The 27,563-nt window shown below is 42.6% G+C and overlaps 1 protein-coding gene across 2 annotated transcripts; it reads right to left on the bottom strand.

Moving 5' to 3' along the window:
• Positions 1-224: 224 nt before the first annotated feature.
• On the bottom strand, positions 225-26,961 carry gnb2 (guanine nucleotide binding protein (G protein), beta polypeptide 2). Of its 2 annotated transcripts, XM_083763539.1 has the most exons (10): positions 26,177-26,961; positions 21,464-21,567; positions 19,036-19,074; positions 17,262-17,368; positions 13,420-13,483; positions 13,059-13,221; positions 10,477-10,543; positions 9,460-9,661; positions 2,774-2,990; positions 225-2,277 (listed from the first exon to the last, which is right to left on the bottom strand). In XM_083763539.1, exons 2-10 carry the CDS (start codon positions 21,518-21,520, stop codon positions 2,171-2,173), a joined length of 1,023 nt encoding a protein of 340 aa, XP_083619665.1. In that variant the 5' UTR covers positions 21,521-21,567; positions 26,177-26,961; the 3' UTR covers positions 225-2,170. The 2 variants fall into 2 exon arrangements, with proteins under 2 accessions (XP_083619665.1, XP_083619666.1); XM_083763540.1 differs by lacking the exons at positions 17,262-17,368; positions 19,036-19,074; positions 21,464-21,567; positions 26,177-26,961 and adding an exon at positions 17,040-17,069.
• Positions 26,962-27,563: the final 602 nt, after the last annotated feature.

Here is a 27,563-nt window from a genome sequence, read left to right as displayed (position 1 = left end):
TACAGATCTACCATCATAAAGTTGATATATTGACAAAGTCAAAGTATGAATATTGCCCCCCGCCCCCCCTCCCCCAACTTGTCTGATCATAATTTGTATCCCACTCACCTTATGAATCTTTAATTATTAATTTCATCGTTATTCCATTAATCAAAGTGTATCTGAGGCACAGGGAAAACATGAATAAGTGTAAACAAAGAAATGAAAAAGTAATACAACAAAACTTTCACAATTGAAACTTTTATGTGTACTTATGTGTGTGGGTGTACATGGCTATAAAAAAAAAGATAACTCATTGTGGTGTATGTTTAGTTTTATGTTAGACAAATATTGGATATTTTCCACGGACTGTTATCATAATGGTCCAGTCTGACTGCTCTCAGAAACTCTTGGTGGTCAGTAATCTGTTTAATATTAATGGATCACGTTACATATCCTGTAGCTTTCCTCGTTCCTTCAAACATTAGTTATTGACAAATGTGTAATTAATTACAGAAATTCAGTTTGAAGTGCATTTTGGATTTTTGACAATAACTTCCTCTGCACTGTTATGGAGGAGGTCAGAAAGTGTGAGTGTGTGTGTGTGATCATGTGAATGTACGTAGGCCTATAGCTTGAGAGCTGTAACTGGAAGACTCAAGTCTCAGTTATACTTAATTGCGTGCCAGTGTCGTGCTCAGCAGAGTAATCTAGTAAGAGGGTGGCGACACTAGCGTTGACTCCCATTGTAACAATGGAATGCGGAAGTACTCATTCTATCTCAATGGGATAGTTCCAATGTTTGGAACTATAGCCCATAGGCACCCGCTTTGCGGCGAGATCAAAGCGTGTCGCCACTCTTACTACATTACTCTGGTGCTCAGTACTGTATATAGCAGATCTACAAGCTCACCTCCATTTACTGCATGCAACACCAGCATGCAACCAAGTATAAATGACACTTTAGACACTTTACTACAGTGCAGTGCAGAGTCCTTGCAGGTGCTAACGAGAGATACCCGGGTATTATGAGTCAAATGCCTGATTCATGTAGTTACGCACCGGAAATAGCAGTTCTACAAGCTCATATCACATCACTGCACAATGTCTTATGAGCTTGTAGATCTGTTATTTATTTCTGGTGCGTGACACCCACACACAACTTGAAGTATAAAATGAAAGCTTGTTGCTTTGGATGTTACTGATGGGGGGGGGGGGGATGTGTCGGCAATATTTAGTTAACAAAGTGCAAGTTGAACTAATGACATCTAACTGGCTGACAAATAGTACCTCTTTTCCCTTTTTTTTGGAGAACCGCATACAAGATAAAATGTAATATAAGCCAGTGCTCTTGTGGTGGGTTTTCCCCCTTTTCATTGGGCCCACCCTTAGTAGTCACTGCCAGCTGTACCGATTATGCTCAAGTTATGCTTAGTTATACTCTTGTATCACTGTCGCGCGCCAAAAATAGCCGACCTACAAGCTTGGTGTGCTTTGGGGTACATTGGCTATTTTTGTCACACAATACTATTGTATGACGTCAGACCTTATTCTGCTGCGTGTCAAGCTCCCGAAGCCATCGATTGTGCTGCTGATAAAACGTTATTGTTACCACTCTCAAACTAGAGGCCGTGGACGATGTGTGAACGAATGTATGTTTTATGTCTCAAGAGGTTTCTGGCAACAAGTGGCATTTACTGTATATGCACCTCTGTCGGAGCAGCTGTAGAAATTCTATTGTATTTGGGCACGTTTTTAAATGGTACAAATGACGTGGTTTTGTCAACTGTAGCTTTGCTGTTGTGCACATAAATCAGTTGTGGGGTAGTGACACCATGTGTTTCCAACCCTTGTGTGTGGACTTTTCCTGCATACAATGTGATGTGCATCTGTGTAAACTCATACCTAATTTTTTTATCACATATATTATGTACAGTACAAGATTTCAGTCTGTATATGTTGCATACAGTGTGAATACTGTGTGCAAACAATGTGTCCCAAAAGTGTGTGTGTGTGTGTGTGTGTGTGTGTGTGTGTGTGTGTGTGTGTGTGTGTGTGTGTGTGTGTGTGTGTGTGTGTGTGTGTGTGTGTGTGTGTGTGTGTGTGTGTGTGTGTGTGTGTGTGTGTGTGTGTGTGTGTGTGTGTGTGTGTGTGTGTGTGTGTGTGTGTGGTGCATGTCTCATGAAACTTGTCAGTTCCAGATCTTAAGGAAGCTATCCCAGGACCCAGTGGATACCGCCATGCCGTCGTCTGTCACACCTAGACAGCTCACACGATTGTCGTGGCCAGCCAAGACTCCTGTCGAAAAAGGACAGGACATTTAGTAACCTACATATACAGTATAGATAGATTTTATAGACGGCATACTTAACACAACATCCTGTTAAATATTCTATATAGTGCTAAAATATTGCCATATGTTGCAGCCTGGTGAATTTGCTTTGGTAATACTGTAACTAAACACGTTGCTTTAATGAAATCTGTGAGAGACAAAGAAGGGACTCCTGCACATCCAAAAAGACCTGCAAGTCTAGTTAGCAGGCATTCAAAAAGGGAAAGAACCTTCCAAGGAAGGGACTGCACACTCCAGGGAACAGAGACGGACAACTTACTGCATCAACATATCTATTAGTACGACGCGTATTTGTTTGTGTTGATTCATTGATAAAAGACAAAACTCAAATGCAAAACCTTGCTTCTCAATTATTCGATGAGCCTACGGTTTTTGATTCTACATGTCGGTTATGATATATTTTACATTGATTGCCACCAAGCCCCTATAGTTCCACTGTACCTGCTCGATCTCCCTTCATGGCATCCCAGATGTTGCAGTTAAAGTCATCGTAGCCGGCTAACAGCAGACGTCCGGAGCGTGAGAAAGCCACAGAGGTGATGCCACAGATGATGTTGTCGTGGGAGTACAGGCTGAGCTCCTGGTCTGCACGCAGGTCAAACAGCCTGCAGGTGGCGTCGTCGGAGCCCGTGGCGAATGCGCTGCCGTTTGGAAAGAACTGAGGAGGAGAGGAGGAGCAAGCTCAGAACCGGTGTTGTTTTTGGCAGCAAATTTAGATTTTTAGTTTTTTGACATTTAGTCACCTGGAATGTTTTAGTGTTAGTCTAGTTTTTTTTTCTTTTTTTTTTTTAAGATTTTTTTTTTGCGGCTTACGCCTTTTTATTGATTTTTGAAGGGACAGACAGTAGGCTGACAGGAAACGGGAGAGAGATGGGGGGATGACATGCAGTAAAGGCCGTGTCGGGCTCGGGAGTCGAACCTGCGGCACACTGCGACTGGATTACCAGTCCGGTGCCCAGACCGTTACGCCACGGCCTGGGCCTGTTAGTCTAGTTTTGGTCGACTAAATATCATACGATTTTAGTAGACTAAATCTACAGTTGATTTAGTCGAACAAAATGTATTTTGGCGGGCCAAATTGTATTTTTTCACTTGCTGAAAATAGCCGAGCTCACAACGCGTCACAGCGCAATGCAACCAAGTGTAAAATCACATACTGGATCTCTTGTCCACTAGTCTATTTTAGTCTATTTTTTATTTGTTGACGAAATTGTCAGTATATTTAGTCTTAGTTAGTTAGTCATCATAGCTTAGTTTTCATTTCGTTTCCATTTAGTTTTCGTCAGTGGAAAAAGTCAACGAAATTTTTTTGTCATAGTTTTATAGGGGATTCACACTGAGACGGACTGAATCCGTTTCATTGGAACCGTTTCCGAATACGGTTGCCTGGTCCCCGATGGCCATGATTCACATTGCCCGAGATTCAACAGCGCACCGGGTACACTTGCATAACACACTTTAATCCTCCAGATGACGGTGTGCTTGATGGCTGGCGCGCCCGGACACTGACCATCAACTCTGCGACATTGTCTAAAATAAATCCAGACACACATTGCATTGCCTCTTTGGCTTTTTGCCGTTATACTACTTCACTGTCAGCCTGCCTGCTATTCACTGTGTCAGTCAGTTCTGTGCTCCAGTGTATTAGTTTGCTATGGATTCTACTTTAGCATTATTATTATTTTGTTTTACTTTGGAAACTGTGCCAAGCAAAGCCCAAGAGCCACGTGTAGTCCGCAGAATAAGATCACTGTGTACTGCGGTGCTGCGCGTATACGCAGATTCAACAGGACACGGGCGGCGTTGAGAAATGCGCTGGTGTTACGCGTCGTGCAGCGGCTGTGTTTTTTTTGTTGAGGCTTGGCTCGTCGACTAGAGATTAAGTCACGTTCTTTAAAAAAAAAACAGTCCACTTCCTTCTTTAGGTACGCATGCATTCACATTGGAACGATCCGTATCTGAATACACTTCAACGGTCCAGAGACCCTCCCCCCATGCGGTCCCGGGGACGGTTGGGCGATCCGCTCCCGGGAATGGTACGCATCATTCACACTACCACAACATCTGCCAAGTGGTCCCGAGTGCGCACAAGGGACCATAGTGTGAATCCCCTATTAGTCGACGAAAACAACACTGCTCAGAACATGATCTTTCCGCACAGATCCACACTTCTCAGGTCTGTCTTCAGACCTGCCTGCGAAGTGTGGATTTATTTTAAATAAACTGATCCAGGAAGAGGAGTCAAGGCCACTAAGGACATGATTTAATGTCCAACGAGTCTGAACGAATTGAACTATATTCTAGACCACTGTGATCAGAAAGGGTTCACTTTACATCAAGCAACAGAGCTAAGATATCTTATTGCAACCCATTTCTTTCACCCAGTGTCAAACTAATGTAATCCTGGGCGCTACACTTCCTCTGCCAATCTGGGGGGGGGGCAGCGGACTGACCTCATGCTTCTTTCTATGCATGAGGAGTCCAAGCTGCTTCTTTTCACCTGGCGGGAGAGTTTCCCCGGCCGGACGTAGCGCGGGAAGTAACACATTATTCCGACCAGTTCCTTTGCCCTCCATCAGGCGGAGGTAGTTTAGAGACCAGGATTACTGCATGTTTTTTGAGGGTACCACTACTTCCCTAGGGGACACGGGGAGAACATGCAAACTAGAGAAAGGCCCTTAGAGCCAAGATATCCTGATGTCATAGATGTTCTATTGACAGTGGCTGGCTGTTATACAGTTATTAACACCATGCTATACAGGTTGGCTGTGGAAGGGATATCTTTCTATAAATGCACATAATGTGTGTGTCAGTCTGCCCGTCGTTTAACCTGAGCACAGACCGACCAACTTCCAACTTGGCGTGTGTATCTGATCACGAGAATTTGCTTGTACATTTTACAGTGTAGGTTGGGGTATCCCAGAGATTAAAAATGGTTTATCAAATGTTGGTCCATGCATCAATCTTAGCCGGGAAGCCAGACGATTCTGCCACGGGAAAACAAAATGCCCTCGGCAGGTTGCGTCTGGCACGCCTCTCAGTCTGAATGATATTTTGCTCACCCCAGAGTTGTGGCTGACCAATCAGAGAACCACTATTCAAAGTGAGACTTTTTTTTGCTGTGACATAACCCATAGACATAAACGTAGACGCCCTATGTGGAGCGGCTCAAGGGAGGGCAAAACTTTCCTGAGATTCCTTGCGAGGCACCGCGGAAGCATGAGCGTGCATCACAGAGCGCATGTTCGGGTCTGATAAGTCCCGGAAAAGATGCGCTGTGATTGGCCAGTAATCACTTGAGTGGCAGCGTGACGTAACGTGCCTTCCACCCTTCCGGCGTATACTTCCTCCCCCAGTGTAAATTCGGTAGCACTTTACAATAATGACCCGTTATAAAGCATTTATAAACGTTTATAAGCAGTTTGTAGACTATTAACAAATCATTATTAACCTGTTTGTTGACATTCGTAAATGATTATTAAAACCGTTATAACTATGTTTACAAATCATTTATAAGGTATTAGTAAGTAGTAAACTATTCATTAATAAGCCATTTATATACATCTGTAAATGATTATTAAATCATTTGTAATGACCCCATGATAAAGCATTTATAAACGTTTATAAGCAGTTTGTAGACTATTAACAAATCATTAACAACCTGCTTGTTTACATTTGTAAATGATTACTAAAACCTTTATAACAAATTTACAAATAATTTATAAAGTATTAGTAAGTAGTAAAACTATTCATGAATAAGCCATGTATAATACATCTGTAAATGATTATTAAATCATTTGTAACTGATGTTATATAATATATACAAGCTATTTGTATATTTGGGAAATGTGTTTGTTCATGTTTAACATATACTTTGTAAAACATTCCTAAAATATCTATAAATCCTTAGTACATGTTATTAAGTGTAGGAGGACAGTCATACTCGGATACGAGTGACCACCGATGATGATGAAAGTGACGACAGTTCATAATTTACAACTGTCTGTTAATGTTTGTTCATGTTTAACATATGCTTTGTAAAACATTCCTAAAACATATATAAATCCTTAGTACATGTTATTAAGGTCCCTATAGTAAAGTGACGACAGTTCATAATTTACAACTGTCTGTTAATGTGTTTGTTCATGTTTAACCCTGCATCATTTTATGTTGAAGATGTTGTGTTGCATTGTGGGTAATCCTCAGTACAGAGGAACTCCATACTGAGGGTAAGATGGTCTCCTGTTTGCTCAGGAACAAACAAATTAATTACAAACATCTAAGCTTCATATAAGTGGCCAGATATGCACTCATGTTTACATAGTGTTATTCAGTAACATTCGTTTTTGTATGACATGGTATCATATGACATTGTTTATTTAATTGTTTGGAAAACGGTTAGCATGTTAGCTAGCTGTTAGCACAGCTGTTAGCTGTGCTGTGTAGCCTGTGTTACATGAGAATTCACTGACACTCCATGTAAGTGAATTCTCAAAAACGAATGTTACTGAATAACACTATGTAAACATGAGTGCATATCTGGCCACTTATATGAAGCATAGATGTTTGTAATTAATTTGTTTGTGCCTGAGCAAACAGGAGACCATCTTACCCTCAGTATGGAGTTCCTCTGTACTGAGGATTACCCACAATGCAACACAACATCTTCAACATAAAATTATGTAGGGTTAAACATGAACAAACATTAACAGACAGTTGTAAATTATGAACCCTACATAATTTTATGTTGAAGATGTTGTGTTGCATTGTGGGTAATCCTCAGTACAGAGGAACTCCATACTGAGGGTAAGATGGTCTCCTGTTTGCTCAGGAACAAACAAATTAATTACAAACATCTATGCTTCATATAAGTGGCCAGATATGCACTCATGTTTACATAGTGTTATTCAGTAACATTCGTTTTTGAAAATTCACTTACATGGAGTGTCAGTGAATTATCATGTAACACAGGCTACACAGCACAGCTAACAGCTGTGCTAACAGCTAGCTAACATGCTAACCGTTTTTCAAACAATTGAATAAACAATGTCATATGATACCATATCATACAAAAACAAATGTTACTGAATAACACTATGTAAACATGAGTGCATATCTGGCCACTTATATGAAGCTTAGATGTTTGTAATTAATTTGTTTGTGCCTGAGCAAACAGGAGACCATCTTACCCTCAGTATGGAGTTCCTCTGTACTGAGGATTACCCACAAAGCAACACAACATCTTCAACATAAAATGATGTAGGGTTAAACATGAACAAACATTAACAGACAGTTGTAAATGATGAACTGTCATCACTTTACTATAGGGACCTTAATAACATGTACTAAGGATTTATATATGTTTTAGGAATGTTTTACAAAGCATATGTTAAACATGAACAAACATTAACAGACAGTTGTAAATTATGAACTGTCGTCACTTTACTATAGGGACCTTAATAACATGTACTAAGGATTTATATATGTTTTAGGAATGTTTTACAAAGCATATGTTAAACATGAACAAACATTAACAGACAGTTGTAAATTATGAACTGTCGTCACTTTACTATAGGGACCTTAATAACATGTACTAAGGATTTATATATGTTTTAGGAATGTTTTACAAAGCATATGTTAAACATGAACAAACATTAACAGACAGTTGTAAATTATGAACTGTCGTCACTTTACTATAGGGACCTTAATAACATGTACTAAGGATTTATATATGTTTTAGGAATGTTTTACAAAGCATATGTTAAACATGAACAAACATTAACAGACAGTTGTAAATGATGAACTGTCGTCACTTTCATCATCATCGGCGGTCACTCGTATCCGAGTATGACTGTCCTCCTCCACTTAATAACATGTACTAAGGATTTATAGATATTTTAGGAATGTTTTACAAAGTATATGTTAAACATGAACAAACACATTTCCCAAATATACAAATAGCTTGTATATATTATATAACATCAGTTACAAATGATTTAATAATCATTTACAGATGTATTATACATGGCTTATTCATGAATAGTTTTACTAGGCTACTTACTAATACTTTATAAATTATTTGTAAATTTGTTATAAAGGTTTTAGTAATCATTTACAAATGTAAACAAGCAGGTTGTTAATGATTTGTTAATAGTCTACAAACTGCTTATAAACGTTTATAAATGCTTTATCATGGGGTCATTACAAATGATTTAATAATCATTTACAGATGTATATAAATGGCTTATTAATGAATAGTTTACTACTTACTAATACCTTATAAATGATTTGTAACCATAGTTATAACGGTTTTAATAATCATTTACGAATGTCAACAAACAGGTTAATAATGATTTGTTAATAGTCTACAAACTGCTTATAAACGTTTATAAATGCTTTATAACGGGTCATTATTGTAAAGTGCTACCGTAAATTCTTCCGCCCCTCCTTCAACACACATCGCTCCGACGAACTGCAGCGGCCAATGAGGCATCTATTTTTTTTATTTTATATCTATGACATCTCATTGGAAATAAATCTTCAACGTCGAAGTTCCAGGCTAATATCAGTGCTATAGAGCACCGAAGTCCTGACGTAACTCGCTCATCCCTTCGATTCCCCTGGTTCGCGGAAGTAATTTCTCTATGGAGAATAACATGGGGTGATCTTAATATCGTCTACTATAAGCGCTGTGGTCCAAAAATAAACAAGCTGTCTCTGCGTTATTGTCAGGGAGGTGTCTCTGTATCGTTTGCAACAGTCAGTCACTCATATATGATACAGTCTGCTTCTAGCGAAAATGTAACTAATTCAGTAGCGGTAACATTAGCGTTTTCTCTCTGTCAGTTGATCCTTCATAACCATATGAGTGAAGACATGTTTATTTTTCAAACACAGTTCTTATATGAGGCGATCTAAAATCCCCCTATGGGGATTATAATGCAAATAAAAAAGTACATGAACCTGTGGATTTGCGTCCTCTACAGATATCGACGTCAGACTTTGGCGCTCTATTAGTCTGGCCATGCCAGGCTTAATATCAAACCGGTGGGTCCTTGTAAAATGTAAAAGCTTGAGAAACCAGTGAACTAGGTCATTAATGACGTCGTCGACACAACACAACTCACACAGACGGCGTTGATGTCCGACTCGTGGCCCGTGAAGGTCTGCCGGCACATGCTGTCCCTGATGTCCCACAGCTTGATGGAGGCGTCGCAGGCTCCCGACACAAAGGTGCGGAGGTCGGGGGACAGGGACAGGCTCATGACGTCACCACTGTGGCCTGAGAACACCGTGGTCTGTTGACTCGTCTCGATGTCCCACAGTGCACTGGGGTAAAGAGCAAGCGAGTTAGAGAGTCCCATCCCTATGCAGTATATAAGATCCTCACTGTTCGTTTAAAGGACAACTTTAGTTTTTTTCCAACCATGGTTCATGTTACTTTTTTTTTTCATTTGCGGGATTTTAGCATGGGCTAAATATGTATTTACAAAAACAATTATAGCGATACATTTTTTTATTCTTTACTATAGTCCTACTAGACCCCAAGAAATTACATCTGGCCACAAAAGATCACGGGATCTACTGAATGTGTCAAACTGACATATTGAGCCTATGACACACAGTATAAGCCTTCCCCCAGTAGGCTACCTTCACATTCAGTAGATCCTGTGATCTTCTGTGGCCAGATGTAATTTCCTGGGGTATATTAGGACTATAGTAAATAATAATAATAAAAAATCGCCATGATATTTTTTTAAACAATACATATTTAGCCCCATGCTCGAATGCCCCCCCCCCCCCCTGTCAAAAACAGCTAAAATCCCTAAAACGAAAGAAAGCAGCAAATGAAAAAAACACTCATCTTTTACTTTCTCTCATAACAACCTAAAACATGAACCTTGGTTGAAAAAAACTAAAGTTGTCCTTTAACTCTGAGTGAGTATAGATGTAACCAAATGGACCCTCACCCTTTTTTGTTAATGACATTTCGTCATTTTGTCTGACTGGGTCCATTTGTTTACATTTGTACACTCAAGGGTTTAAAATGAACACATGATTTTACTGTCTATTGGTTTAAATAGTGATATGTGCAGTTACTTGTAAAGCGCGTGTTTGATCTTCATTTAAATAGGACTACTCACCATGTGGTGTCCCCCGAACTTGTGATTATTTGATTGTCATCAACGAAACGGCAACAAGACAGGTAACCTAGGAGGACATCGGAAACATATCACTCGTTTCTAGCATTGAAGTAAGAGCTATGTATCACAGATGCAAAGCTGTCTCTGGGGGGCCTTCTGTTTCCCCACTAGTCTCTAGGTAGGTAAGGTAGGTAAGGTAATTATATTTATAGAGCGCCTTTCAAAACAGTTGTTACAAGGTGCTGTACAATAAAATAAAAGGAATAAAACAAGAACATCTCAATCAAAAATAAACCAACAATGAAATAAGAAACAGAGCAGCAAAGACAGTACCTAGAAATAGATAAAATAGAACAGTACATAGAAATCAACAAAACATTGAAGCAATCACTGGAGCAAGCCAAAATGGTACAGATGAGTTTTTAGTAGCTTCTTAAAGATGTCAACAGACACAGCGTTTCTCAAGTAGAGTGGTAAGGGCCGATTCATACTCGCTGTTTCGGCGCTGTAGTGCCGAAATGATTTCGGCTCGTCAGACATTTTCAGTAGCACCGAAGAGCCGACTTTAGCACGGTACCCGCCCCCCCGAACCTCAAATGACGTCAAATTGTAGGCTCTACAGCGCCGAACCGACTTTTATTCGGCTCTAAAATAGGAGTATGAATCGGCCCTAAGTCATTCCACAGCGTAGGTGCAACGAATGCGTAAGCCCCATAGTCCTAGAGCAGTGGTTCCCAAAGTGGGGTCCGGGGACCCCCACGGATCCTTGAGGGAGTTCCAGGGGGTCCCCAGCTAAATGGAAGTTTTGAACCAAATGGACCCTTATGGGTCTGTAACTCTGAGAGTGTTAGGGTCCATTTGGTTCCATTTGTACACTCTCAGAGTTAAATTAACATTGATCGTACAATATAAATTGGGGTCTCAGAGATAGAAATGACATTAAATGGGGGTCTGTAGACAAATAGGCCTATGCATGTCATATGATGATATGCATGTCCTTGAAATTAAAACGGGTTGAGAATCTCTGCTAGAGCCGTGAAGATCTTCTCTTCCCCTGGCATATCTCTTGAAATGGGGGTCCGCGGGCTAATCAGTGTCAATTTGGGGGTCCTTGACATGAAAAAGTTTGGGAACCCCCTGTCCTTGAGAAGGTCGTGTTTCAGTGTTTCACCTAACATAACCAAAATCACCACCACCTTTTCAGACTCCATCATGGCCCATAGCACTTACCCTACCCCCTTAGATAGCATTTCCGTAGACTTAGATAGCATTTGATACAGACTTATAGCATGTTATGTAGACAGCACTATAATTGCATTGTATATAGTCATAGCATGCCATAGTACATATGTATAGCATAGTAGTATATATGTATAGTTTATATGTATAGTTTCATTATATAGATATTCCACTGTTACTTTCTTAGCTTACGCATGTTTCATGATAAATGCTTTTATGTGATGTATTCCCATGCTTTTTGTTCTTGCTTAATGTAAATCGCTCTGGATTAAGAGCGTCTGCTAAATGCCTAAATTGTAAATTGTAAATTGTAATAACCAGAATCACCACCACCTCCATATGCAACTGCTAAATCGAATCTGGGCAGTGTATGAGTTGTTTTCAGTGCATGTATGTATGAGTATGAGATGGCCATGTACAACCCAGATTCTGCACAAACAAGGGACTAAATTATTTTCGCTCCTATGCCACCAAAATGTGGAATGCCCTACCGACAGTCAACCGCTTGCCTGCTAGCATTTAATGAAAAATTAGGATCTAATTCACGCCAGCATTTTTATAAATTTGAGCTCTTATTTTGAAAAGCCGCCATTTCCGGTCAGTTAGCAGTAGACCTAAACTGGGAATCAACACGGAGCAGGCCTTGTTGACAATGTGAATCCAGACCGGAGCTCTGGGGAGCTCCACATTGTCGGATCTGTGCCGTCAAAGAAACGTTGTTTTGATACAGGAGGCGATTGAAAGAAATGGATAGAATGGATTATTATGGCGACGGCGATCTAAGATGGACGATCCAGTGTTGTGCTAACAACACAGCTAGCTAACCGGCTAACTTGAGTAGCATTATGGGTCACTCGATCGAATGCACTATAAAAGCGCAATTGTCGAAGATCGTCGCCAATGGCATTAAGCGTCAGTATCAAAATTAGACTTCAATTGACAAAGGTCTTCGCCAATGGCACTGAAAGTATTAAGACATGCGAATCCCTTGACTCCTTCAAAACCGCTCTCAAAGGGCACCTACGGTCGGCTGCAATTAGAAACTGGCCCCCGTAAAATCTGAATCTCCCCCCACCCATTTCCCCCCTAACTGGATACGTTTAGTTTTTTTTACCTCCTCTATGATGATTTCCTGTTTTTGGCTATATAGAAGAGTATATTAGTACGTCTCTAATTGTTATGATGAATTGAATATGGTCGACCCTATTGTAAACAAGTGTAATACTTTATGGTATTGTCCACAGTTAACAGTTTTGTATTGAGTTGTGCTTGAAATGTACTGTAATTCTCCAATCTGTTAATATATTCATCAATCAATCAATCAGTCGACAGTGCAGCTTTACCTGTGTGTCCAGGTAGTTCCCGGCTGACCCTGACGTTGCCCTCGCGGGTCTTCAAGCAGTAAATGGAGCAGATGTTGTCCAGACCTCCACAGGCCACATAGTTCCCAGAGGGAGCATATGCACACGTCATTACCCAAGAGGAGCGCAGGGGAATGGCATGCATCTACGAGATAAGATATACACCAGTGTCAGGCAGGGGAGATATATTTCCCTGGCTCCAAAGAGAAATGGTTATTCTTATGGTTAAAGGTTTGTAGAGCCAGGCTTACAATTAAGAAACATTTTCAAGGTTTTTTAAGTGAGCCTTGTTCCAGAAAAGGTTGAGAATCCACAGCATTAGACGATGTTACTTTGACTTTACCTTGTTAGTGGTGTAGCTGTCCCAGATGATTAGCTTTCCATCTTGAGAGGCACTGACCAGAAGTCTGTGGAGACAGATGCTTCAAACATTTTATACTATTCCTGTACAGATATTATAACCATGTGCATCAACACTAGATATATTCGCTATACTAGATACTAGCGATTATTTAGAACTTAATTTAAACACACCTCAATCATGTTCTCGATAGTGACTGGTCTACAAGGCAAAAGGTAAAAAAATCAGAAAATTGTGAAAACTGATGGCGTTATTCGTGTGTGCACTGTTGGGAGTTTGATAGTAAATACTGAATAACCAAAATAATTTCAAATGCATATTGTATTTTACAGTGTTCCAAGAAGGCTCTCTCCCATCCTGTGGGGGAGATGTATTTTCAGCGTCACCCAGCTGATGCTACGACGTTGGGTCATGAGGAGCGCTCAGGGGGGAGCAGACAGTTAGGGGTAAGTGTCTTGCTCAGCGACACTTTGACATAGACATTAGACATGGGCGGGGACCGCTTCTCTACCAAGACACAGCTGCCGCAGTATGTATGCTAGGCTTGCTAGCACAGCAGATCCCTTGGCAAGTGTGTTTTTTCTTTTCGCTGTTCTAGATACACTGCTTCCCAAACACTTTTTGATGGGTCGTGAATAAATATCCCTTCATTTCTTTGTATCCTACATTTTATTTGTATTTAAGCAAAAGCAAAAAATATTCATGAATTAAAAACAAACTCAAATGATTTTACTAAATCTAATAGATACATTTTTAAATCTAAGAAATGTAATTAATAAGAAAACAAATGTTTAAGAAGTAGGAAAATAGCCGATCTACAAGCTCGCAAGGCGGCGTTTCAAAGCTGGTAAGAGAAGGGCCTAATTAACCATATGAACCCCTATTCTGAGCGTGTCACAATAGGTTCAGGGTGGTCTTTGTTGTTACATTGTGTACAGTTACATAAAAGTAAAAATAGTTTTAGATCGCAGATAGCTTCTTCATAATAGGCAAACATCTTGCAAAATCACACCCATTTGAAATAAGTGGTGCAACTCCGTGTGAGGGTCCCCGGACGTTCCAGACCCACAGGGTGCCGGCCCGGTTCTGGCGAGCCTCCCCGCGTCCGCGTTCGAGAAATGACAGAGTTACCATGTGGGGGTCCCCGGGGGGTCCCCGGAACATCCCGTCCCCCCCAGGAAGGTACCCGGAGGGGGGGGGGGGGGGCATCCCGGTTCCGGCGACATAATTAATTCAAATGATCATAGTATAAGATCAGGCTGGCACAGCTGTCGCAGAGGTGACACCGTTCAGAGATGGGAAGTAACGAAGTACAAGTACTGATCATAGTGTAGGATTCAGCTGGCACGAAGTACAAGTACGATCGTTACTGTACTTAAGTACTTTTTACTTTTACTCGTTACATTTTAAACAGAAGTATCTGTACTTTCTACCTCTTACATATACCAAATCAGGCTTGCCGGCTCGTTACTTTAGTTCAATCGATTGACAACGAGATTACTGTGTTCTTCTGTCTTGGATGCATATCAATGGTGATGGTCCGTTGTGTCCTCCTGCCAAGTAGCCTAGCTACTACTGTAGGTGTCCTGTCTGAAGCAGTCTAAAGAGCTGGATAACAGTGGCCGATGGATTCATGCGAAATGTAATTACAGAGGTGATGTTTGCAAGGTAAAAATCCATAATTGTAAACAACAGTAAAGTTTGCTGATTATGCAAGTAAGTAGAATAACATTTGATACACTGGGTTAATAAATAGGTCTAGAGGTTATTTCAATCTGTGATCGGCTCGCTCGCGCGACAGCCGCGACATAGCCCCACTAGTTAGCCACAGCACATCCCTGATTAAATATATCGTGTCAGTACGAGCTAAAATACGCCAGAGACACTTTCAAATGAGAGGGCGATTCGATACACAAGCAAGATATTGAGTAAAGCTGCCAGGTTGTCATGGATGCCTCAGCAGAACACACTGCAAGCAACACATCGCATACACATACAGGTGAAAGAAACACAAGATAGATAAATCATAAATGTATGTTAAACGTTACCACTCAATGGAGGAGACATCTCCAAAAATGCAACTTTCTCAATAAGCTGTCCCTGGCCACCCAGCACACAGTCAAAGACAGTGCTAACACAGACGCCCACCAACACAGTATAATCTGTCATACCCATTGATTTGATTTGATTTACTGCCTCAACAGATCAGACGAGCCACGTTATGAAGGATTAGTCTGAACTCTGAATTGGTCAAGTAGTGGAAGTAGCCTGCACAGAATGCTCAAATTGTAACTTAGCTAATAAATCTATTTGTGTAACATGGCTCCATGCCATTGTGTGTGGATGTTTACACACTATTCCGATTAAAAACTCTGTTCCACCTGTAGCCAATGAAAGTATAATGTGAGTGTCATTTCTGCATCTTTTAAATTTAATAGCCTTCAAATTATCTAAGGTGAGGTTACAGTTAGCTTTGCACAGAAACATCTGGTAAAAGAATATTTTCTTCTACTCTAAAAGTACTTTTCTTAGCCTCTACTTTTACTTGAGTATTTTTAATAAGTACTTTTACTCTTTGTACTTTGTACTTCAACTAGAATACAGTACAGAATGAGTACTTTTCCCATCTCTGACCGTTTTTAAGGCGGAAAACCATGGCCTGTCTTGTTACAATGTAATGTCAGGTATTAATATGGGAATTAAGTTGCTCATATTTATTTGATACTGAACTGACTTCCTTTCCTGAAAGCAAAACAGAGCTGTTCATTCAGGTTGTGTTTTTCATACAACAGTATAGTTACAAATATTACTTTATCCATTTAGCCCCGGCTAACATAACCGACCAATGATGGCGTTACGTAAGTCCATTCTTGGCGGCATAGTGGAAGCGTCATTCCTCAAAATGATGCGGCTCTGGAGGCGATTGAACTAGAGAATGAATGCATTAACCACTTGAAGCCCAGCTGTTCTGGGGGGAACCTTCACCAGAAATGACCACTCATTGAACTACCAAATGTAGATTAGACTACAGGGTTTGTTTTGAGGCGTGACAGAGATGACATTTTCCTGGAGTTAAAGAAGGGAGATGTGATGATAGGTTGCATGCTAAAAATAAATAGGTGCCCCTGCTGAGTACTCATTTCTCATCATCAACACATCTTAGTTATTCGTGTTTTAAAATAATAAAACAATTGTAGCCTTGGTACACAGGTATAATTCAACAGTGGCGAAGAACGACTGACATAGAAACATAGCTTTTTCAGAAAACTGTCAGGATGTAGAAGACATTTTTAGAATCTGATCTCAGGTCAAAATGGGTTAAGCTTCAAACCAGCTGATGGCTGCTCAGATGGTCATGATGAGCGCTCTGCCCACCAAGCTACAGCCACCTCCAAAGTGCACCCATATAGATCTTACTACTAGTACTCAACCTACCTTGAGCCGGTGCCCCAGTGCATGGCATAGATCTTACTACTAGTACTCAACCCACCTTGTAGTCGGTGCCCCAGTGCATGGCATAGATCTTACTACTAGTACTCAACCCACCTTGTAGTCGGTGCCCCAGTGCATGGCATAGATCTTACTACTAGTACTCAACCCACCTTGAGTCGGTGCCCCAGTGCATGGCATAGATCTTACTACTAGTACTCAACCCACCTTGTAGTCGGTGCCCCAGTGCATGGCATAGATCTTACTACTAGTACTCAACCCACCTTGTAGTCGGTGCCCCAGTGCATGGCATAGATCTTACTACTAGTACTCAACCCACCTTGAGCCGGTGCCCCAGTGCATGGCATAGATCTTACTACTAGTACTCAACCCACCTTGAGTCGGTGCCCCAGTGCATGGCATAGATCTTAGCAAGGTGACCGCGAAGAGTGCGCCTTGTCCGCATCTGAATCCTCCCTACAGGATCCAGACCCGCAGTTATCTGTAAATCAAACAGACACGTTTATCAAAAACATTGCATTTGTTTCCGCAGTTACAACATGTTACTTACAAGCTCACAATGCGTCGCAAGAGTAGTGCGCTGTCCCCCCCCAAGCGTTGCAAGAGTAGTGCCCAGTCCCCGCCCCCAAACGTCGCAAGAGTAGTGCCCTGCCCCCCCCCAACTCGCAAGAGTAGTGCCCTGCCCCCCCCCCAACTCGCAAGAGTAGTGCCCTGCCCCCCCCTAAGCGTCGCAAGAGTAGTGCCCTGCCCCCCCCCCCCCAACTCGCAAGAGTAGTGCCCTGCCCCCCCCCCCAACTCGCAAGAGTAGTGCCCTGCCCCCCCCCCAACTCGCAAGAGTAGTGCCCTGCCCCCCCCCCCAACTCGCAAGAGTAGTGCCCTGCCCCCCCCCCCCAACTCGCAAGAGTAGTGCCCCCCCCCCAACTCGCAAGAGTAGTGCCCTGCCCCCCCCCCCAACTCGCAAGAGTAGTGCCCTGCCCCCCCCCCAACTCGCAAGAGTAGTGCCCTGCCCCCCCCTAAGCGTCGCAAGAGTAGTGCCCTGCCCCCCCCAACTCGCAAGAGTAGTGCCCTGCCCCTCCCCCCCCAACTCGCAAGAGTAGTGCCCTGCCCCCCCCCAAGCGTCGCAAGAGTAGTGCCCCCCCCCCCAAGCGTCGCAAGAGTAGTGCCCCCCCCCCAACTCGCAAGAGTAGTGCCCTGCCCCCCCCCCCCAACTCGCAAGAGTAGTGCCCTGCCCCCCCCCCCAACTCGCAAGAGTAGTGCCCTGCCCCCCCCCAAGCGTCGCAAGAGTAGTGCCCCCCCCCAAGCGTCGCAAGAGTAGTGCCCCCCCCCCAACTCGCAAGAGTAGTGCCCTGCCCCCCCCCCCCAACTCGCAAGAGTAGTGCCCTGCCCCCCCCCCCCAACTCGCAAGAGTAGTGCCCTGCCCCCCCCCAAGCGTCGCAAGAGTAGTGCCCCCCCCCCAAGCGTCGCAAGAGTAGTGCCCCCCCCCCCAACTCGCAAGAGTAGTGCCCTGCCCCCCCCCCAACTCGCAAGAGTAGTGCCCTGCCCCCCCCCCCAACTCGCAAGAGTAGTGCCCTGCCCCCCCCCCAAGCGTCGCAAGAGTAGTGCCCTGCCCCCCCCCCCCAACTCGCAAGAGTAATGCCCCCCCCCCAAGCGTCGCAAGAGTAGTGCCCTGCCCCCCCCCCCCCAACTCGCAAGAGTAGTGCCCTGCCCCCCCCCCAAGCGTCGCAAGAGTAGTGCCCCCCCCCCAACTCGCAAGAGTAGTGCCCTGCCCCCCCCCCCCCAACTCGCAAGAGTAGTGCCCTGCCCCCCCCCAAGCGTCGCAAGAGTAGTGCCCTGCCCCCCCCCCAAGCGTCGCAAGAGTAGTGCCCCCCCCCAACTCGCAAGAGTAGTGCCCTGCCCCCCCCCCCAAGAGTAGTGCCCCCCCCCCCAACTCGCAAGAGTAGTGCCCTGCCCCCCCCCCAAGAGTAGTGCCCTTACTTATTCCAAAAATGTCCCCCACTTATTCATGCATGAGCGTTATTAGTTAGTTAGCTATATGTATCAATAGTAATGCATTAATGATGGTTACTGAACGTAATTATGAAGTAATGATACTAATGCATTCAAATAAAACCACACAAGGCACCCAGGTATTGGGATATTGACACTGACCTGTGTCAACGTTGAATCCCCGCAGGCTTTCCTGGCATCCTAACAAACATGGAATCATTGCATTAATTAAAAGAAAATATCTCATCTCATCTCCTTTTTTTGTCTCTCTCTTACAACATTGGTTCCAAAGATGATGAGAATATGACATGAGATCCTCTCGACAAATAGGCTTACATTTTGTGGTGGTAAGGAGAGAAACATTCTTGAGATTTTAAAAGGAAATCAGTAATTAGAGGTGGAAATGAGATACATGTGACTTCACTAATAACTTGACGTTTCTATAATTATACTTTAAAATGTACTTTCACCTTTGTGTTCAGTCATATTCTACTCTATATCTATTTAATTTATAGATAATATAAGAGTAGTAGGTAAATGGGTATGTATCATTTTGGACTTGTTTTATAACCCAGAGGACCTTGAGATACATCACTGAGGAGTGAGGATACGTCCCAGGTGCATCCATGCAATGTTTTTTAGTTCTTAGTAGTTCTATTTATAGGGACTCATAGGAATAGACTATGTGACAACCGGGAATAGTCTGGTGACCACACGAGAGATGGTTGGCAGCCGGAATGTAGACGGCCCCTCGGGTAAGCAGGGTGGGTTAGCGCCCCAGCCTGTGTCCGCCGTGAGGATGAAGCCCAAAAAACCCGCGTGAGGCCTTTAGGAGGGCCATTCAAGCCGCAAGTGAAGCCTGCGGCACCACCGTTTCCCTGACGGTGGAGCCTGCAGAAACCACCACTACCGAATGAAGTGTCTGGTGCTGGGAATCTGGTGCAACACACAGGTCCTGGCTGCACCTGGTGAGAGCAGGAGTGGAGTGGACCTGGTGAGGAGTAGGAGGTGCCCGGCCAGGAGTCAACCCACAGTGCCTAGTCCCTCCACGCGCCGGATGGCTCGCCTGGTACCGGATGGCCCGCCCAGTACCGGCAGAGTAGTTCTGGAGCAGCGGATTGTGTGTCCCTGGTTTTTCCCAAATGGGACTGATCGAGGGTAGCTTCTGGGACGTAAGTCGGGACTTGATCACCCCGGCTGGGTCGCCTGAGTGAGGGGTATGATGTTCGAGAGACCTGAAACCCCGATGAACTTGGGATACATCACTGAGGATATGTCCCAGGTGCATCCCATCCATGCGATGTTTTATAGTTCTATAATGGCTGAAATACATGAGCTGAAAATGACCCCTCGTATGCAGGGTCGCACAAGAATGTGCCATTACAGCATTATACAGCTGTGGTACACAAATACGCTACAGTAGCAGTATCTTTTCATGAGTTACCCTTAAGTTGAACGTGTACTTGAGTCATTTTGTAAACAAATTAACTTTAGTTCATGCCGAGTTCACGCTGCAAGATTTTAGCGCTGATTATCCAATCACCTTTTTTTCCACCAACAAAGCCTCAGATCAAACTAATCAATGTAATCAAGATTGGACGCAAATCGGGGTTAGCTGATGCTATAATGTTATAATATAATTTTACATGAAGACAGTTATAAACAATCTGTATAGTAATGTCCAGTATGCCATCTCACAGATGCAGGGATGGAATTAGAATAGAAACAGTGAAATTGTATACCACGGTTGCTCAAGTAAAATAATCATAAAAAAACAGACGACTTTGAAAGGTGTGCAGTGTGTAGACTGAGGACATAACCCTGGCAAGTAAGGCTGCAACTATTGATTAGGCCTATTTTTCTTAGCTATTATTCTATTGATTATTTCTTCTATTAATCAAGTATGCGTGTTGTTTTTAGTATTATTTAAATATCACGGAATCGACACAAAAACATTGTATAGATTTTTCATACTATGGTGTCACACAAATAGCAGAAATCTGTATGTAGTTAACATAACAGGTTGTGAGCTTGTAGATCTGCTACTTTACTCTTACAGTTTTTTCACCCAGTGTCAATTGTCTAATGTAATCCTGGGTTTCCCCGGCGGTTGCACGTAGCGCGTGGAAAGAAAACGCTATTCCAACCGGTTCCTTGCAAACTCCACACAGAAAGTCCCTTTTGCCAACCCCAACTATAGGGTATGGGCACTGATGATACGGACGAGAGAACACACCCATACGCATACTTTAGCCATTTTTTTTTCAATCATCAGTCATTTGCATTGCTCCCCACAATTTTTATAACAAATTGATTACTTTGATGAACTGTTGCACACCTAATGACAAGCACATGTTAACTATGGTTGAGCGGAGTCCTTCAGAGCTCTGTATAGTGTATTTTCTGTTATATTGTGGGGATCGGCTGAAAATAGCCGATCGTCAAGCTCACAGCGCAACGGCGCGCGTTTGTGAGCATGTCGATCTGCTATCTGGAAAGCTTTCCCCACAATACAGATGCTGGCGTTTTTAAGTGGTTAAATTAGCTAAACGTAATATTGTTTGGTAGAAAAAGGCCAGCTCAGACTTACTCGTATCTGGTTCCGAAGTTGCTCGGCCTCCTGGCGTAGCTGCTCCAACTCACTCATGATGGATTTCTCCTGGGCCGTCGACCGCTGCGCAGGGTGTTGTAGGGCTGTCACGGTTACACATTTAAGTTGACCATTAATTCATTTGTCACACAATTAATTGCGATTAACGCAATTATCGGGATATGTGATGGTGATATATGGTTAGTCAGTTGGGGACCAATCAGAAGGCTGACAAATGAATGTCATCAGAATTATGACAAGAAAAAAATAACATTTCATCTACAAAACATTTAATCTACATGGTAGGTGGTTCTCAACCTTTTCTGGATCAGGGCTCACTTGAAAGTCTCAAAAGTATCCGTGGCCCACCCAAGGACAGCGGTCAGATGGGTGGGGCCCTTAGAGTATATATGAATAGAGACGGCACCCAGAGGAAACCCTGAGGCGAAATGGACATAGTGGCCTAATTTGGTATTGCAGCGTGGGCCCAAACACATGAACACACTGGTCCATTGACGATGGCAGCACTTTCGTGCGCGTTCGTGCACGTTCAACGGCAGAGCGTTCATGTGTTTGGGGCAAATCCATCCCAGAATGCACTCTGTTCCTACCCGGAAAGAGGAGTGAAATCGCCTCATGCGCTTTAGAGCAACTTAATGCAAGTGGATGGGAGGAGAACTCGGGTGCCATCTCTATTCATATATACTCTAAGGTGGGGCCACATGCATTTTCTGAGCTTGTTTATTTTTTTACTATTTTTTACTATATTTATCAATCTTTTTTTTGTTTTACATTTTTTACATCAATGTTATATTATCATTATATATTATCAATTATTGAGGGGCCCACATGTTGAGAACCACTGATGAACAGACAGGTGAATGAACGTTCCATTTGGTGCAGCAGATCAGTGCATTTCTGCTCTTTCAGAATGATCACATTGGTTCCATTTCAAACACATCCCATTCCATAATATAGCACTAAATTAAGCCAATTCTGTGACAGCTAATGCATTTTGACCCGGGCCCTGGGAAAAAATATTTTAATCTCTGGGCTTTACTGAATTCATACAGTGAGAAAAGCCCTGTAATCTGTTTATGACAGTGCAGCCATATCTGGTTTAACTGAGGAACATAATCTGTAATGACTAAGCTTCTATGGAGTATCGCAGTCAGGCATCATCTGAATGAATAGGCCTACTCCCTTTAAAAATTAATCACCACTGGTTCCCAAACAATAGGCCCAGAGTCAGTAGACCACAGAGCCCTTTCTATGGGTTGTGAGTAAATATCCCCCCCGTTTGAAGTGTTGTAAAGGGCTTCAAATAAATATACATATATTGAAAGAAATAATCCATGAATTAAAAGAAAAATGTGGAAATAGCATTGATGTAAATAGGTTTTCAATGTAGTGGGTCCTGGGACCCAGGGGTGGTCTTTTAGATGGGTCCCAGGGACATTTTATGAGTCCTACTTCAACGACGTTCGAGACGAGTACAGTATGCCGAGTACAGTATTGCATCCCAGGACCCCCGGGGGATGACACGATTCCGTCCTTTCTCAATTTTGTGAGTCTAATGGTGCAGATGAAATGATGCAAAGACACGTTGTGAGTTGATTTGGAGCAACTACATGCATCATTGGGTCTTTGCAACGTCACGACGCTGGCTTCCATTGACAATGAACGGTAGACTGCATCTATTACATTTGCCTGTGTGCATGCACCATATGGATGCAGGCTATTTGCATCACTGAAATAGAGCAATTTTTTACAATTAAATAGGGCTTAAGTTATTAATTCATCATGTGTTTTTGTAAGTCTGCTCAAACTGGACACAATGTAAAGTGTTCTATGTGGCTCCCTCCCCTCCCACACTATGATGGAGGCCACTGTGAAATCAAATAGTCACACGTTTAGGCTGATAAGTCTAAGTAACTAAACTGCGCCAAAGTTGTATCACCATGGCATGTTCCCAATAGGATGATCCTTGCTAGCCACAAAATGGTTGCACATCCAAAACTGTATCCCTAAATTCCTCGACACTCCAAAGGGTCGAGAGACGGTTTTAGCATTGTCCCAGCGGTGTGATATGTGTCCCGTTGCGCGTTGAACGCACGTCGTCCCACGTTGAACGCTAGTGATTCAACGCATGGTATTCAATGGTCCCAAACCACATGCACCAAAAGGGTCCCCATGCAACTCCACGCAACAGTTTGGACCCATGGTGACCCTTTGGTGTGGTTAGGGCTTAATGGGCACTTGCATTTGCATTTTGCGGGCCCATTCAAATTCACATGAAAACACTACACTGTGAACTGCAATGTGTAGATTTGCATGAACCGTCACTTTTATGCCACTCACTATGCAAACGTTGAGCGGGTAACAGAACAGTGGTTCCCAAACCTTTTATCTCGAGACCCAAAAGAGAAATGTGATGTATTGAGTCCCCCCCCCCCCGGACTCAAAACTAGTGAAATAGCAGATCTACTAGCTCACAATGTGTTGAATTTGTGACACGTTGTGAGCTTGTAGATCTATTTTCACTACCTTAATTTTTCTAATGTATGGAATTATTATATATGTATGTATGAATTTATTTTGAAGAATATTTGGCTTAAAGGGGGGAATTATTTACTGATGACCCATAATAAAAATGGGTCTGTGACCAAAACGTGGGTCCTCCTGACCTATTAATGTATAATAACCACCGTTCTAGAATCCAAATAGAATAAAACAGCACACATTGCAGAGCTTTCCATACTCTAAAAAACAGGAATATGCACACAGTAGGCCTAGTAGCTATACACAGTAGGAGGGAGAGCAATTAGCTAGGTCATTGTTCCCTGGGGGGGGGGGGGGGGGTGCTCTGACCAGATGGATCACACAGCACTAATGGAAGCCAATGGGGGTACATCAGTGGGTCCCAGTCTCCTGGCACAGCTGTTCATTTTTTACCCAGGAAAAGCACAGAGAGGGGTGGTGCATCACAGATTACAATTTGAGTGGGCTTGGCACACCACCATTGTCCAGTAGGATGATCAAACGAATAATTGTGTTGGTGTGTGTGTGTGTGTGTGTGTGTGTGTGTGTGTGTGTGTGTGTGTGTGTGTGTTTTCCCTTTTTACCTCCTTTATGATGAATTCCTGTTCTGTTCTTTGGCTATATAGAAGTGTCTATATTTGTACGTCTCTAAATGTTTTGATGAAATGAACAAGGTGGACCCTGTTGTAAACAAGTGTAATGCTTAATTGGGGTCGTCCACTCATACAGTTAACAGTCGTTGTATTGAATTTGTGCTTGAAATGTACTGTAATTCTACAAACTGTTAATAAATATTTCAATCAAAACCAAAGTGTGTGTGTGTGTGTGTGTGTGTGTGTGTGTGTGTGTGTGTGTGTGTGTGTGTGTGTGTGTGTGTGTGTGTGTGTGTGTGTGTGTGTGTGTGTGTGTGTGTGGAGGGAGGTATAGGGAGATGGTGACATCTTTGACAGATAAGTCAGACCTATAGTTTATGTCACATCACATCAAGCCTGTTTAAATCCACCAAGATGTTGTGATTTGTACAATATTTCACATCTCCCAGCTGGACGTGCAGAGGCATCCCAATACTGTCAAAAAGCAAAGTGCCATATGACAAAATACTTCATTATATTTGCCCGTGGACCCCCAAATATCTTGTGCCAGAGACCCTCACACAAGATGCATTTGTGTTAATTGTTAAAATGTTTCTAAAGTATAGGCTAAACGTTTCACATTTTTTTCTCCAATATATTTGGAAAATAGCATATCCACAAGCTCAGCACACTTCACATCATGATGCTTGTATCTGCTATTATCCCACCAGATATAGGATTAAACTGGTTTAATAGAATCTTATGCTATATTAACTGGACCCCCAGCGACCCCTGGGGGTGTGTGTCTCCCTCCCCCCCCCCCCCCCCCCCACACTTCGTTTTAACTGGTTTTATTTATATTATTGGCCTTGGAAGTCATCATGTAATGTAATGTAATGTAATGTAATGTAAGTGACAGTTAGTCCAAGAACATGCAAACTGACGGTACAGTCCCCACCCCTTGAATGTACAGCATTATGATAGGATGATATGTCCATGAGTTTACATATAGCATCCGTGGCCTGAAAATAAGACTGAAATGGCTATAAACGCATTGCCATAATATGCTGCATCTCATGTCAGAACAGCAGATATTGCTTTTGCCGAGCACTATATGGCTGGCTTTAATAATCCGTTATATATATCTGTTAAATGTATCTGTAAATTACAGCAGCACTAACTAAGCAAGCCCTATTAAGCACCAGTAAGGTTTACGGCGGTTCCTCCCATAGGTCTATAAATAATATCCGCAGTAAAAGGGAAATAGATTGTATTGTTAAAACACATTCCCACCGGGGGTTATACTGTAACGTATAGTTCACTGAATTTGGACTTTATTATGTCGTTTCGGTATCATCAAAAATGGCAAGACAGCCCTATTTAAGCTTCGTTATACTGTAGAGATCGCAGCAGCCATGGATGATGAAAGGCCTTGACCACATCTGTCTTAAAAATACGGATGTAAAATGTATGTGATCGAAATGATGATCCATGAATATAGGCCCATCACTGGGTTGGCACACCATCCAGCCATCTTACACCCAATAGCTGGCTATTATAGCCTACAATATAGTCTCAGGATTTGATAATAGATGACTACCTGTTAATGCTCCCGATGATGTTGCAGCTTTTCTGGCGTGGAAACAATGTTTCACAATGTGTCCCTTTTTCCTTTTTTTTAATTCACAATGAGGTTGCAGAGAAGATACTGTGCAAGTCCCACTTTGCTTCGTGTCACGATTCGGCTATTTCAAATCAAATGTACAGTGTTTCCAGAACGTTTAACAGGCCTATAGAGAATCCATATCTCCCGTTTTAATGGACCTCTTGAAAAGATGAAATCTGCTGTTGTGTTGCCGTTTCCTCTTCAGACTGCCTTGCCTTTTTACATCCGAGAACTTCGCAAAAACATACCCGTCTATGCGACATAAGCGCAACTATAAGCTCGTACTTCGTCCACAAATCGACGAATATCCATGAAATGCTGCGATGAATAAATACGATTCAATCGGGGTTTTTTTTACTCAGATTGTCGTTTTCGTGACGTTGTCCTCGTTTCCTTCCTCTTACTTTGCGAGGCTATTCTCCTCCCTCTCCCCTCACTGACACTTCATGATGACTGTCGCCTCCTCGTCCAAATATGATCCACTGGATCAATTGCAATGCGTTGCGGCTTAATGCGACTTTATAACGCGGTCAAAATGCGACTTGGAGCAGGAAAACCCACCCACCGACAATCTACACGGATTTCGCAAAGAACATTGTCGTGAAATGAGCAGTCCAAATAGGTTAGATGTCCGTATAGCTCCTTGTGTAGTCTAGTCTATGCTGTGCTGTAGCCTGTGTAAATATTTGGCCTACCAAAACGCGTAGGCTAATAGTAGAGCTCAATCACGCGATAAATGCTTGCAAAAGGATCTCATGAGCACAAATAAACCACACCCATCTCTCTTAAAGACCCCCAAATCCCTGTGCGACTCTGCAGCTTTCCACAGCACACTGCACCTTGGATTGGAAAGCCCTCTCTTTGAAATTGCAGCTAAATTTCAACAATGCGAGTTGTTTTATTCACGAAAAACAAAATCCAACAATTTAGGATAGGAGTTGTGAGGAATATCCTCAGATCCTTTTTTTGTTACATGCCTTGAAGAGTTGAAGTAGCACCTGAGACCTCATATTAATTACTGTAGCACTATAGCACATCATCATCATGATCCCTATGGAGATATACCCAGGCTGAACTTTTAATTATCCATGCCTTGATATGTGACTAATGTGACGGGTGAAGTTTAGCTGACTGACCCTTGAAGCAAAATTATATCTATCTATCTATCTATCTATCTATCTATCTATCTATCTATCTATCTATCTATCTATCTATCTATCTATCTATCTATCTATCTATCTATCTATCTATCTATCTATCTATCTATCTATCTATCTATCTATCTATCTATCGTATCTACTGTATCTACTGTATCTATATC

The sequence above is a fragment of the Protomyctophum parallelum genome, assembly GCF_964188405.1.
Source record: "Protomyctophum parallelum genome assembly, chromosome: 1".
In the NCBI taxonomy this organism is placed as follows: Eukaryota; Metazoa; Chordata; class Actinopteri; order Myctophiformes; family Myctophidae; genus Protomyctophum; species Protomyctophum parallelum.
This window is presented reverse-complemented; position numbering and strand designations above follow the sequence as displayed.